Genomic DNA, 14,257 nt, shown 5'->3' on the forward strand with positions numbered 1-14,257 from the left:
CTGGTGGGTTAAAAAATAATGTCAGACTTTACTTTTACAGGAACTAAATACTTTTACCCATAGACCAAGTTTTCACTTTGGCCCTATCACAGCCTGAGACCCATATATTCTGTTAAGAAACAGGGCTTTGTTTTTTTCTATAAAAATAATAAGATAGAAATTATTATTATGATTAATTTGATTTATATACCGCCCTTCTCCTGAAGGACTCAAATGTGCTCATCAACTGTGCTCATCAACTGAAGAAAAGGCATTTGGAAACTTTGAAGATTTGTAGATAGGACAACAATATGAAATGGAAAATGTTTACAAACTGAAGTGGCAAAATCTTGATGGTTTTTACTAGTTTTAAAGAATAGAAACCCTTTGTAAAGGCTTACATATCACAAAAAAGTGCCTGGTACTGCTACTGTATGTCACTTCATAAGGTCCATAATGTTGCAAACATCTCATAAGGTGTCTGTGAAACTTACTATGGTCCATCTTAGCAGGACTGATTTGAAAGTTCTTCCAGAACTAAATTTAACATGTCAAATACCCTTACAAAGTTCTTCATATAGAACAGGGGTGAGGAACCATGGCCCTTTTATGACTTGTGGACTTCAGCTCCCATGCTGGCTCAGGAATTCTGGGAGTTGAAATCATAAAAGGGCCATAGTTCTCCACCCCAATATAGAACAATTATGAACAAAATGAGCTAAACTAGGAAGGACAGTAAAGGCAATTACATATTTATTGAAATTAACTCTCCACTCAGGAAAAAAAAGCATTTACTCACTTTACTCATCATCAGAAATTTTGGTAGGAACAAAACTTTCCTTAAAACAGATGGAGATTCTTCCTACTTCACTGCAATGTCTTTTGAGCTTATGGAGAGATAAAGCGATGGTCATAATTTCTGAGTAGCCTGTGAGCTTAACACCTCCTCCCTCTCAACTTCACAGAGATAGTCATGCTCACAAGCCAAAGTGATTTCACACTATTGCTAAGAATAAAATAAATGAAATTCAACATACTGGCAAATTTAGATGTGAATGAACTCAACATAATATGGTGACGACCTTACCGAATAACAGAATAACAGAGTTGGAAGGGACCTTGAAGGTCTTCTAGTCCAACCCCTTGTTCAGGCAGGAAACCCTGTGCCATTTCAGACAAATGGTTGTCCAACCTCTTCTTAAAAACCTCCAGTGATGGAGCACCCACAACTTCGGGAGGCAAGCTGTTCCACTGGTTAATTGTTCTCACTGTCAGGAAATTTCTCATTAATTTTAGGTTGCTTCTCTCCTTGGTTAGTTTCCATCCATTGATTCTTGTCCTGCCTTCAGGTGCTTTGGAGAATAGCTTGAGTCCCTCTTCTTTGCGGCAGCCCCTGAGATATTGAAACGCTTCTATCATGTCCCCCCTCGTCCTTCTCTTCATTAAACTAGACATACCCAATTCCAGCAACCGTTACCCTCTTCTTACATCCTAGCTTATTTGTCATTTGGAACATACACACTCCTCATTTAAAAACCGTCCTGTTTATGACTGTTCAAACTTAGAATAATGCTGAAAAAGTAACTTTACAACTCAAACTCAAAATGATAATTACAGTATCCTATGATTGCTGTTTGTGAGCTTCACAACTGGCTTCCGACAAGCAAAGTTGATGGAGAAGCTGGCAGTAAGTCACAAATCATGATCATATTAAGTTGTGCTTAATGACTGCAGAGACACTGATGGCCTTATAAGAAATTTATAAGTCTTATAGCCCAGTCATGTGATGTTTTGTTTGACAACCATGTTTTCTTAGTAATACAGTTGCTGGTCGTTAAGTGAGCACCAAATTTCTAAAAAGGAAGGGTATCAGAAAATCATGGAGTCATAGACTGGAAAAACAGCTGATTTCCTACAATAAATCCAAATAAGACCAGCCAATAACTGATCCTTATAAATACTGGTTTTATTTTTATTTATTTTTTTAAAAAAACAATCTTTTTCATGGCTAAGATCCAAAAAAGATATTCCAAGACAGGGAGAACCAAGATATACTGATGACCCCAAAGACAACATTTCCCAGCATAGAACTTTCTGGATGAGATAGGCTGTAGATTATGGGAGCTCCTGTCCCAAAGTTCTAAATAAGGAAGACTGTTTTAAGGTTTGCTCTGCTGTATCTTCTTGCGATTGGATTAATTTTTTATTTTTTTTAAATCCCTTCCTTCCCAGTCAGAGATACAGATATTTGTGACAAATGATTTGAGATCATATGAATCAAGGAGCGTTTCCTCTTCTTTCATTCTGTTCATGCTCTGAAATCAAGAAGATTTTTCCGCATGCTCGCTAATCAATTAATTGCAAGGTAGTCATTGAGGTATTAGTAATTCTGCACGTAAAAGGCAATGACATCCAGATGGAGCTGAACTGAATAATGCCTCTGAACTTTGGAAACTGTTTAATCAGAATTGCCATCACCAGATCTAGTAGCAGTGAATTTCAGAGGATAATTGCAGCTAATAGCAGCATTTTTTTTGCTTGTCCCAATTGAGTGCTAGTTTCACTCACTGATTCTAAGTTGTAGCAGAGAAGCCATCTGCTTTCTTTCTATTATTATAGGTATTTCACACTTCAGTCATTTTCCCCCTTCTTTTTCTTTCTTTTTTTAAAATACCAACCCCACACACATAATTTAATATTTGGCAGGGAGAATTTACTGCACGTGAATACAGGTAGTCCTTGACTTACAACCACGATTGACCCTAATATTTCTGTTACTAAGTGAGAACAGTTGTTAAGTGAGTTTTGCCCCATTTTACGACCTTCCTTGCTGCAATTATGAAGTGAATCACTGCAGTTGTTAAGTTAGTGACACAGCTGGTAAGTGAATATGACTTTCCCCATTGATTTTGCTTGTCGCAAAAGGGAACTACACAATCCCAGGATACTGCAAGCATCCTAAACATGAACCAGTTGCCAAGTGTCCAAATTTTAACCATGTGACCGCGGGGATGCTGTAATGATCATAAGTGTGAAAAAAGGGTCACAACTCACTTTTTCCAGTGCTTTGTAACTTCGGTCACCAAACGAACTTGTAAGTCAAGGATTACCTGCATCTGGAACTTTGGCTGCCCTGTTTTCTAATTGCTAATTGCATTTTTTTAAAATGGGCACCCTTCCCAGGTTTGTGGCTACCTAGTCTTCTGCCAATTTGATAGGAATTATGAGATCCGAAATCCAACATTTCCATGTATTCAAATGATGACAGTACTATTTATTCAAATTTTGGTGCTTTCACCCAAGGACACTGACATATTTTAATGTTATTTTTATAGTACTGTCCTTCCGAAAGGAGCCTGGAACAATATACAGAAAAACAACAATAAAACGAATTAAAACACCCATGGGAACATCCCCATTTCCCTTGGGCAAGTTTCTTATTAGCCCAATCAAAAATCCTCTAGTCTTCTAGTCCATATGAGCCAGACCCTCTGACAGAATCATAATCAGGGTTTTCCTGCTGAATTTATTTAAATCTAATTTCCTGCTGAAGTCAACTCTCCATTCAAATATTTTTTTAACAGAACAGTTGTACTTGTTATGTCATCTAGTTTGGAAACAGAGGGCTTCCCAACATTACATTGATTGCATCCCTGACATCAGACAGGGATGTCAGATGGGTTTAGATCAGGGCTTTTCAACCTTTTCACCCATTGTACCATTTTTAGAAAATGGCAATATCCGAGTACCACCAGTCGCCTAGCAAGGTGTTAAAAACTTGATGACAAAAAAAGAAAGAAAGAAAGAAAGAAAGAAAGAAAAAGAAAGAAAGAAAGAAAGAAAGAAAGAAAGAAAGAAAGAAAGAAAGAAGTGATGAAGTACAGGTAGTCCTCGACTTACAACAGTTCACTTAGTGACTGTTCGAAGTTACAGTGGCACTGAAAAAAGTGCCCCTCAAGCAACAGCCGAGCAAGACATCTGCCTGCCCGCCTGGTGGCGCTCTTCCTCCTGTCCGAGGTTTTTATTCCCCCCCCCTCTGCTGGGTGGTTGCAGCAGGTTTTGGTCACTTCACGTGGCTCTGGGACACTGTGACTGTCATAAATATGAATCAGTTGCCAAGCATCTCAATGTAAATCACAAGACCCTGGAGATGCTGCAACATTCCAGCTGATCGGCGCTTCTTCTGGGCTCAGCAGAAGCAGCAGGATCAGCACCGAGCTCCAGCTGGATCCTGGCGCTGATCCTGGTGCTTCTGCTGAGCCCTGACAGCCCCAAAGAAGCGCTGATCCTGGCGCTTCCGCTGAGCCCTGACAGCCCTGCAGCTCCAGTCGTCTCTCGCTCAGGCTTGTGCGGTGCTGCCACCGGTTCAGCTCATTCCCCTCCCCTGCTACCACTTTTCTAGGATGGTTGCATACCACCTGCCAGGTGCCAATGTACCACAGGTGCTACCTGGACCACTGGTTGAAAAGCCCCAGTTTAGATAGTTCACTCCAAATCCACCCTAACCCCCTTAAGAGTTACTCAGGGTTTCCACAAAAGCTGGACTTTCCCCAACAATCTCTCAGATGCCTCTGCTTTACTGATTTGACTGATCTATGAAACCTACAGATGGCGATGGCATTAGAACAAGTTCAGGAGAAGATCAAGGGTCCCCAACCCCCAGATCCATGGACAACGCCGGTCCGCAGCATGCCAGAAACCAGGCCGCACAAACAAGGGAAGCCCCATCCACAAGATGCAGGCAGCATACTCCCCCTCTGGCCCGTGGAAAAATCTCCACGGAACCAGTCCCTGGTGCCCAACAGGTAGGGGACCGCTGCTGTAGATAATCCTAGAGGAACATTTGAGATCTACTGCAGTCAGGATTTGACGTAGACGGGACAGGAACAACATCAGTTACACTATTGCGTGACCTTAACAAGAGCAACAGACTAGCTTTAAATCTTATTTGGTTCCTTTCTATTTCTTTCCACAGTGCTCACATGGCATGCAAGCAAACTTAGACGTATTTAGCAATACAACAACCCACTCTGTCCCATAGTTGCAAACTCTTTTTCTCTTTTTTCCACCATCCTTTCACCCAGGTGGTAAACCTCAACAAACATTTTCTTTTGTACCCTAAAATGGCATTCCCTAGTTTCTGAAAGGGAGTACTTTTTAACAGGATTTTATTTGGAGAATGAACTATTGATGTTCTTCTTTTCCAGCTCAAGTTATTGATGTAAGTCGGGGGGGGGGGAGGGTAGTTAAGATGGGAGTGGTAGGACAAAGGAGGAAGAATTCAATCAATGGGTGTCTTGAATTTACAGGATGAATTGCCCATTTAATGGGGAATCTGTTCATACTGTAGTTATGTTGCAGATTGCACTTCAATACTAAGCCTGCTTTATGCAGAAATGTGAAGAACAAACTGTGGACTGGGAAAAAGAACAGATTTTTAATCTGAAGCTAGAGGGCCAAAAATAGGGATCAGTGGCACCTTCAGTAGAGCAAGTTCCCTCGATTTTGTTTTTAAACCTTCTGTCTGGCTGCTGCCCTTAGCAACCACTTCTGTTGCTAAATCACTGAGAACACGATAGAAGGCCCTGATAGGAAAGACAAGCAGAAGAAGCAGATGGATGCAACAGAGAATGGTTGCCATGGAATTCTGATTCTACTTCTAATTAGAATATCTGATTCGGGATAAAAAACAACAACAACAACAACAACAACAACAACAGCAACATTCCCAGGAATCCCACATCCTAGTAGCAAGGAATCGTGCCTGTTCTTTTGATCCAACCAGATAAGTCTTCTCATTTGTTTGTTGTTCTGTTGCTGTGTTCTTGTTTACCTTCATTTCATTTTTTGTTTTCAGTTGACATGTGGTCAGTAGGGTGCATCATGGGAGAAATGATTAAAGGTGCTGTGTTGTTTCCTGGCACTGATCGTATCCTTCCTAGGCTGTGGGCTTCTCTAGATAACATTGTTGTTCTAATTTAACTTCTGATTTGGAGTAGCTTAATACTTACAGACTCTTATGAACTGCAATAAACATTGTATATAATGGTGCCTTTCCATCACTGCAATATCTTTATTTGAAAAGTGACATCAAGCCTCGCCATAGATTCAGAATTCCTGAATTCCTCCTTCCCTGTTTATCAGGCATTCTTCTTTAACTTTCTGTATTACAATAGATCCTCCTGGATCTCCATATTTTAATAAAGCTTACGGCAGTACTTTGTAGGTTTAGTCTGGTTTGCAGGAGCGTTAATTTTTTTTTTAATGAATCCATGTCCATGCAGTCTGGATGACTGTATTAAATTAACTGATTGGGGAGAGAAATTCATTGCTAAAATATAGGTCGCCGCAACTTAAATAAATGGGCTTCTGCTGTAATTTTACAATAGCGTAATTAGAGATAGTTATGGTATCTTCATCTGATATTACATAGTTGAAGGTTGGTTTTAGCCTTTATACCCTAGCTTGCTCATATGGAATTGGCTGGGCAGATCAATGAATAAATAAGCATCACAGATCCATTTCTTGTTTTGTATTGGGATTTACAAATTCAAAAGAGCTTGACATCTTTAATGGCACCTATTGAGACAAAAATGATGTGCTTGAGGGTGTCACAGTTTTGAAGAATGAGTCAAAATAGGTTGAGTTGGTGTTATGTATTTAAAGAGATCCATTGCAAATTCAGAAGTGCTTTGGACCTTGTGCAGGGACAGCACTTCTGTGCTGTTCATTAAATCAGGTACTCCTTATTTTCATAGCCTCCCACAAGCTAATTTAGTGTTTCAAGTCAGTGTGTATATGATGAAAACAGTAACCTGCAATTTCTTTAGCAATATTTTTATTTTGGATATCACTACTGGGAGTGATTCCTACATATCTGACAACTGAATCAGTATTCAGAACTCAGTGATATCCGTTTGCTTTATATCCTGCCTCTCCTCCAGTAAATACTGAACTAATAGAAGAGCATACATATACATATAGCGCAGAGTTGAACTGTAGAGTCCTAAGTGCTCTCTGAGCTTGTTTGTTTGCAGGTGTTTCATTATCTGACTAGATAACATCATCACTGTTAGTGATTGTGTTGTTTGCTCCCTGTTTACATACAGTAGCTTACCCTGCCAGTGAAGGCGTGGTTTTCTCCTATCAATGCATGCACACCCAATCCTTGCTAGCATTAATGATGTTACCTAGACAGGTAATGAAATGTCTACAAGCAAACAACCAAAGTCAGAGAGCACTAAGGATTCCACAATGTTGAAATGTACTCCCATCTTCTAGTGTTTTCTCCAACAATGACTCTGTTCTGTACCAGCCTGCTACCGGCCCTGCAGCAAAAGCAGGGACAACCCCTTTACAAACGGCAAGAGGCTGGAATAAAGCCTGCCAAATTTATTAACATAAAACAGAGCAAGACAAGACACCAACCATGAAACAGGAGCTATGAAACAGGAACTATCCAAGCGGTTGCCTTCAGCAAACCAGCCCTCCCACACATTCCCCTTAAATACAGTTCAGGGCGTGGCCTCTCTCTGCCTCCTTCCGAGGTGCCCCATTGCCTTCCTCTGTTTACTCCTGATTGACTGCCTCCTGCGTCGGGCGTCCTTGAACAGGGCCAGCTGTGGATCATCTTCATCCACGCTGTCAGGCTCACACAGCTGGGTCTCCGTCGTGACCAAGTGGGAGGGTCCCGGCTGAGGGCTCTGCGGACCCTCAAGGCCATCATCAGCAAGCTCTTCAACACCCCCCTCCTCCTCCTCTGAGTCGTCCGACCCAACTGCCGAACCCACAGGCTGACCCTGAATCACAACAGACTCTGTTAGATAGATTGGGCTGGAGGTTAGTGACAGAACCAAAAGTTACCAAATGAGCTTCTACAGTTGAGGGTGAACATGAACCTTGGACCTTCAACCTTGTCCACCCCCATCATTTCTATACTGTACTACACTGGCTATCATTTTACAATACGCAGCACCTTCCTTCTGAGAATCCACATCTATTCCTGGTGCTCTGATAAATATAATGCAATATAATCTCAACAATGGACATTTTTGCCCAGCTGTTGCCTTTTTTAACCCAGCTATTTTAGCCAATATCTAATATTGTCTTCCAAACCAGGCATAAATATGAAATGAGTTTTTATTTAGGTACTCTATTACTGCGCAGTACGCTCTGGATTCAGTCATCCTTCTCATGTGGTTAAGTAAATAGAATAGCTTTTTAATGTAAGAATAATTCAACAGGAAAAAAGAAAAGGTAAACCTGACCCAAAATGTCCTATAGATAATGCATTTTAAAAGCCCAGTTTCTTTCAAACAGCTGCATACTTATTAAAATTTGTTCACAGAGCCTCGATAATTAAGCCATTAAAAGCATTTGCTGTAGAAAAATTCCCTAGAAACACCCACTAACAGCTGATGATTTGTTTCAAATTCATTCTTAACAATGTTGGTATTTTTAAACAAATGAGGGGAAATGCCATTAAATATGCACCCCATTTTCTATAAGGCTGTGCGCAATTTCTCTTATGCCTTTGTTTCTCATTTACACTGTAACTTTTTCAGCAAATTCTATTTTATTTTATTTTGCTTTATTTGCAAAAGCTACTTCTATTGCTTGTAATTTTGTATGCTGTGTGCAGAGCTGATTTCACATGTTAAGGTTCAGGATTGGGTCCATAGTCTGCTGGCGGTTATGTCCATATTGATAGAAAAGAATATTTGTAGCTAAGCGTTGCACTGTACGATCCTTGGTGCTCTCTGAGTCTGGTGGTTTCCTTGCAGATGTTTCATTATCAAATTAGGTGATATCAACAGTGCAAACCCCACCTTCACCAGCACTGAAGATGTTACCTGGTTTGGTAATGAAACATCTGCAAGGAAACCATCAGACTCTGAAAAAGCAAGGACACCACAGTTTTTTCCATCTCTGATCTGCATCATTAACTAGGCCAAGCCACCTGAGAAGAACACATATCCAGACTACATATCAGAATATGTCCCAGAACAATGAGAAGTAGCTTTCTGTATTGATACATAAAGATCATCCAAGTATCCTGTGTTAATAAGCCACAATGTAAAGAAATCCCTATGATTTTCCTGTTGAACAAATTGCAAACTGCCGTAGAGATGAACGTTACTTGATGTGCAGACCCAAGATTGTGTTCCAGTGTCTGCAGACAAGCTAGAAATCATAAGACAAAGTAAGCTCTTTTAAATTTAACTTATTATTCTTTCTTTTTGGCCATCCCTTGTTATACTTTTGGGTTTTACTGTCATACTTTCTGATTTGTTTAGGCTAGATTGATACATAATGCCAAATCAGACTCTTTGATGGATTGAATAATCCAGAGGGCCCATCATAATAAGCCACAAAGGCTATGGTTTAAAGTTTTGTGCAAAGGGGCATATTGACAACAAACGAACAATACACTAGGACAGGGGTAGGCAATCTTGACTCTTTTATGACTCGTGGACTTCAACTCCCAGAATTCCTGAGCCTCCCAGGAATTCTGGGAGTTGAAGTCCACGAGTCATAAAAGAGCCAAGGTTGCCCCTGCACTAGGATATCTGTTCAAGATGCTCAGAATGAAGGTGGCTGGATTAATAGGGACTAAGGATAATAATACTTTGCTTTCCCTCCATGCAATGCTTAAGTAATTTGGGAAAATAATTTGGTTTTTATCTTCATAATATACAAACCATAATATCCCATGATTTACCGTAACTGTTAGTAGTAGAGTTGGTGACAGGTAGTCCTTGACTTACGACCACAATTGAGCCCAAAATTTCTGTTGCGAAGCAAAACAGTTGTTATGTGAATCAGTGCAGTTGTTAAGTTAGTAACACAGTTGTTAAATGAATCTTGGCTTCCCCATTGACTTTGCTGGTTAGAAGGTTGCAAAAAGGGATCATTTGGACATTGCAACCGTCATAAATACATGCCAGTTGCTAGCTGCCCAAATTATGATCATTTTAACTACGGGCATGCTGCAATGGTTGTAAGTTAAAAAACAGTCATAAGTCACTTTTTTCAATGTCCTTGTAACTTCAAATGGTCACTAAACGAATGCTTGTAAGTCAAAGACTACCTCCATTTCCTTTTAAATTTTTGCCTCCTAGTTTTCCCCTGATATTTTTATAATTCTAAAAGCCTCCAGATCTTTCCCCTGATGTTTGAACTGCTCCTATTTTTGCTATGCCTAAAAACCTATGCATGGCTCTTTATATGTAGAAATTCCATTGTATTCCATCGACACTTGTCAAATACCAGAGTCTGCTTTGAAAAGACATGGCGACGATGGTGAGGTTTTCAACTATGTTCTTAAGGATTTTCAGAATTTTTGGAATTCAACAGTCCTCTTTGATGATGTTTCTAATCAGTTAAGGCAACCAAAAAGATTACTTTCTTCTCTCGACTTCCAGCTTTCCCCCTCTCCAAATCAATTTCCAGGAATTGTATTTCTGACATCTGGAGAACAAATCAGCTGTCAGAATAGAGTGGAAAAGAAGGGGACAAAAATTAGGTCAGTTGCAGAACTGGATACCATCTACTTGTCCCTGTTGCTGTTTAAAACAACGTTGTGTTGTTTTGCGTTCGCTAACCCTATCTCCTAGATGTTGAGAAAAACCCATAGAAAAGAATCTGTGGATATTGTTGCATACTTTGTGATTGATTCTGATGTGTTTCTTGAAATATATTGTGTGTGGCTGACCTTGTTATGATCAAAAGCTTTTTTTGAAGATTGTGCAAAAGAACCCTTTTCTATCTATGATGCAAAAGTTTTCGTTGCCCATTCATTGTAAGCACCCAGAGTATTTGGTGTAACTTTAAATGGGTGTGGCATAAGATAATGAGATGATGCAATAATCTGGATTGTATTGCAGCCAATTTTTGAATTTCTTTGAAGAGAAAAAGAAGAGGAGAGAACATTAGATTTTATAATGGGTCTCTTAGTTACTCCCTACAGAAAGCCAAAGGAAGAACAAGATTTGACTAACTGTGGAAGACGTTTGGGTGGAAATTGTGAATTACAGTGAATGTTTTTCCTACTATTCCTCTATAAATTGAAATTAATATTTATATTCCACAAAGTGAGATTCTCTAGGACAGGGGTCTCAAACTGCTGGCCCACGGACCGGATGCATCATAGCGAAACCGCACCCACCCCATTGTCGGCAATGGCAAAAAAGTCACGATACGTCGCGACACGTCACGTGACGTTGCGAGTTTGACACCCCTGCTCTAGAATGTAGCTCTAGGGCCAGCTCTTATTAGCTACTTCACTGCATTAATAACCACAAGCTAGAATTATCCTAAACTTCTGAATAGGTACTGTTGCATATCCAAAATCTGAAATGGCTTCATGTGTCACTATGTTTTAAAAACATTCTTTATTAAAATAATCCATACCTTTTCTTAATTTTAGCAAATCTCGTTAGTGCCATTCCTATAGTGATAAAAATGGAAGATTGTTCTTTATTAACTAACCTAAGGAGTTCCACGCTTTCATTTCCGCTTGTTGAGCTCTCAATCCATGCACACTAGTCCATTGGCAGAACCTGGCCTAGACAAATGTAACAATATCTTTGCATATATCCTTGAAGGAGATTGGTGGAAAAAAATGCTTGTTCATTTTTCCTGGCAAGAAATACTTAGTGTTATTTCAGCTGAACTGAAAGAGCGGTTTGTTGAAAGATTTATATCATTGCGATCCATCACAGAAGCATTATTATGACCTTGTTGTGGTCTGTGATAATAAGTGGGAGTTTTCTAAATGAATGATTTTTATATCAAAAAGAAATAGCATTTTGGAGGCTGATTCTTAATTAGAAATGGGAATAGGTAAGCCAAGTGCAATAGGACAGTATATCTTCATCTAATATTATGGTAAAAACGCGCTTGGAAAAAGCATAAACTTATATAGCAAGAAAAAGAATGAAGACAGGGACAATGGAAAGTTAGCTGCTAGCTAGGCTACGTGCCTTGATGTGCCTTGATCTATTAATGACTGCTCCTGGACTCAAATTCATCTCATCTTCTAGTTCATCTACACCTTTAACAAAGATTCACTCAATAATCCCAATCTGATTTCAGATTAATTTTTCTTTGTTCAACCCAAAATGTTACTATTGTAATGTTTTGTGACCTGTACATTCCACTCATATCTAACATTTTTTGGACTCTTTTATTTTTCCCTTCTTCTTATATGCCCTACAGCTTTTCTACTGTCTTGCATAAATAAAACATATTTGCCTTTGGGGTATGATGTTAGAGACGGTTGCAAGAAGTGGCATCCTTTAGGATTTAAACTTTATCCTCACCCCCACCCCGAACCCTACTATCCCCCCACTTAGTAACTTAAATCCTTAAATGGAGGGATGATAAGCCTCACGCTTGAACATGTGAGCAACAGCCATGAACACTAATGTGTCCTGGGGTGTTCAGCCTTTTATTCCAAATAGAGCAGGGGTCTCTAAACTTGGCAACTTTAAAACTTGTAAACTTCAACTCCGAGAATTCCCCAATCACATGAAAGAATGCTGACAAGCAGATGACTTCAAGGAATATAAATCCTTCCATCCTCCACCATTTGGTCAGAGCTAAAGAAGTTTCTTGGATGAGAAGCAAAATGTCTTCAAGGAAAAAAACAAAGTCCAGTTGCCTTTGAAAAAGCATATTTGGACAACAATGATCCGGATGACTGAGAATCTCCATAGACACAAATCTTACAGTTGCCAAGTTTGGACACCCCTGCAATAGAGTTGGGGAAAGAGCTCAGAATGTCGGCATTTTCTCCATTCTGTGCCCCCATCCTCCCAGTCACATGCCAAAGAATGGTCTTTTATTTAGGGATCCTGAAAGAGATCCAGAAACTATGATTTGCGTGCTTTCTCCTATTTTTATTATTTTTCAAATACAACTTTTTTGTTTTGAATCAGAATAGGACAGAATATGGCAGACTAGTCTAATCTAGTGTCATCTATGTAATCCCATGGCAGTCAATCATTTGGGAAGTCCATAAGCAATTCATGAGAAGCAGAATTTTCCCACGAGTTCCTAATGACTGGAACTTAGAAGCATTCTTGGATCCTTTGAGTACATATAGCCATCGTGACTCTCGGTCACTGATAACCTTATTGTAATTGGCTTTTACGGCTGGCTAAGCTTGTATCCGGTTTCATAATCTACTCTTCATTTGCTTGATTGCACTATTTCTGCAGAAATGCTTCACAAGCAATAGATATAAAAGACCTTTGAAATGTAGGCATAGGAAATAATTTAAAAAACATGAATAAGCAGGGAAGTAGTTTAAACTTTGTTTGAATTAAAAAATTAAAGTACACTTTGCAATAATGTATAATAGTATCTCGGTACTCATCATTAATTGGTTCCAGGTACCAAACAGTTTTTTCCCATAAGGAATAACGTAGTGAGTGACAAGGCAGCCGACACCGACAAGTTCTAACTTGTACGCTGAGTACCAAACAAATGATGAGTACTGGGACAAAATTTTCCCATCAAAATTCAATGAGTTTCAAAGCAGTTGTGTACCAAGGTACCACTGTATATGCGTTATGGGGATGAACCAATAGCTGCTTTGGAAAAATTAATTCTGATTAATTAATTCTGAATTTATGAAAATAAAAGATACGGCCATAAGGAAATGTTGTAACTGGAGACAATGCTAGGCAGAAGCAATCAGCAAGGGATAATATATGAAACTGTTTCGGCCTGCAGGAGTAGATCACATTGGAATTTAAAACACATGCTGTTCCTATATATTGGTTATGGCATATAATGAATGAAATGTATATGTCTGGGTATATTTGAAGAACTTGTGTTTGAATTCAATGGACTGTTTCGGTAAAAGCTTCTCTTCCATTATTCAGCATCATATTTCCTAAAAGAACACATGCTGTTAAATCATACAAGGTGTCTTGCGAAGGATGGTTAAAGTTATTTCTGGATTAAGGTCCTGCAAAAAGAGGTGTTAATATTTTCACTCCTTTGGATTTTGTTCTGCTCAAAAAACAAAACCCAGTATTAATGAATACGCCAAACTTTGTATGCATTTTTCCCGTTGTAGTAAACAAATGCGAACTCATTGTCATTGATGGTTTACCTTTGTTACTGTGAAACAGAAGTATCATGGTGGAATGACAGGTTAACAACAAGTCCAACTACTGATAGCAATTAATACTGATGATCAAGGGGAAAAAAACCCACATGCACATTTAGGGAACTGCCACAAAAAGCAATCTAAATAGAGTTATAC

The 14,257-nt window shown here is 39.3% G+C and overlaps 1 protein-coding gene across 3 annotated transcripts in view; it reads left to right on the forward strand.

Annotated features, from left to right (window-relative positions):
- MAPK10 (mitogen-activated protein kinase 10) overlaps window positions 1-14,257 on the forward strand; it is a gene marked incomplete at both ends in the record, with an annotated part of 110,504 nt that overhangs the window by 66,667 nt on the left and 29,580 nt on the right. The window contains one exon of one of the 3 annotated variants that reach the window (XM_083367566.1): window positions 5,837-5,908. The exons of the other annotated variants lie outside the window; for them this stretch is intronic. Coding sequence (XP_083223692.1) covers window positions 5,837-5,908 — 72 coding nt within the window. The remainder of the gene's footprint in view (window positions 1-5,836; window positions 5,909-14,257) is intronic. 3 annotated transcript variants of the gene reach the window in all.

Source organism: Vipera ursinii (genome assembly GCF_947247035.1).
Source record: "Vipera ursinii genome assembly, chromosome: 7".
NCBI lineage: Eukaryota > Metazoa > Chordata > Lepidosauria > Squamata > Viperidae > Vipera > Vipera ursinii.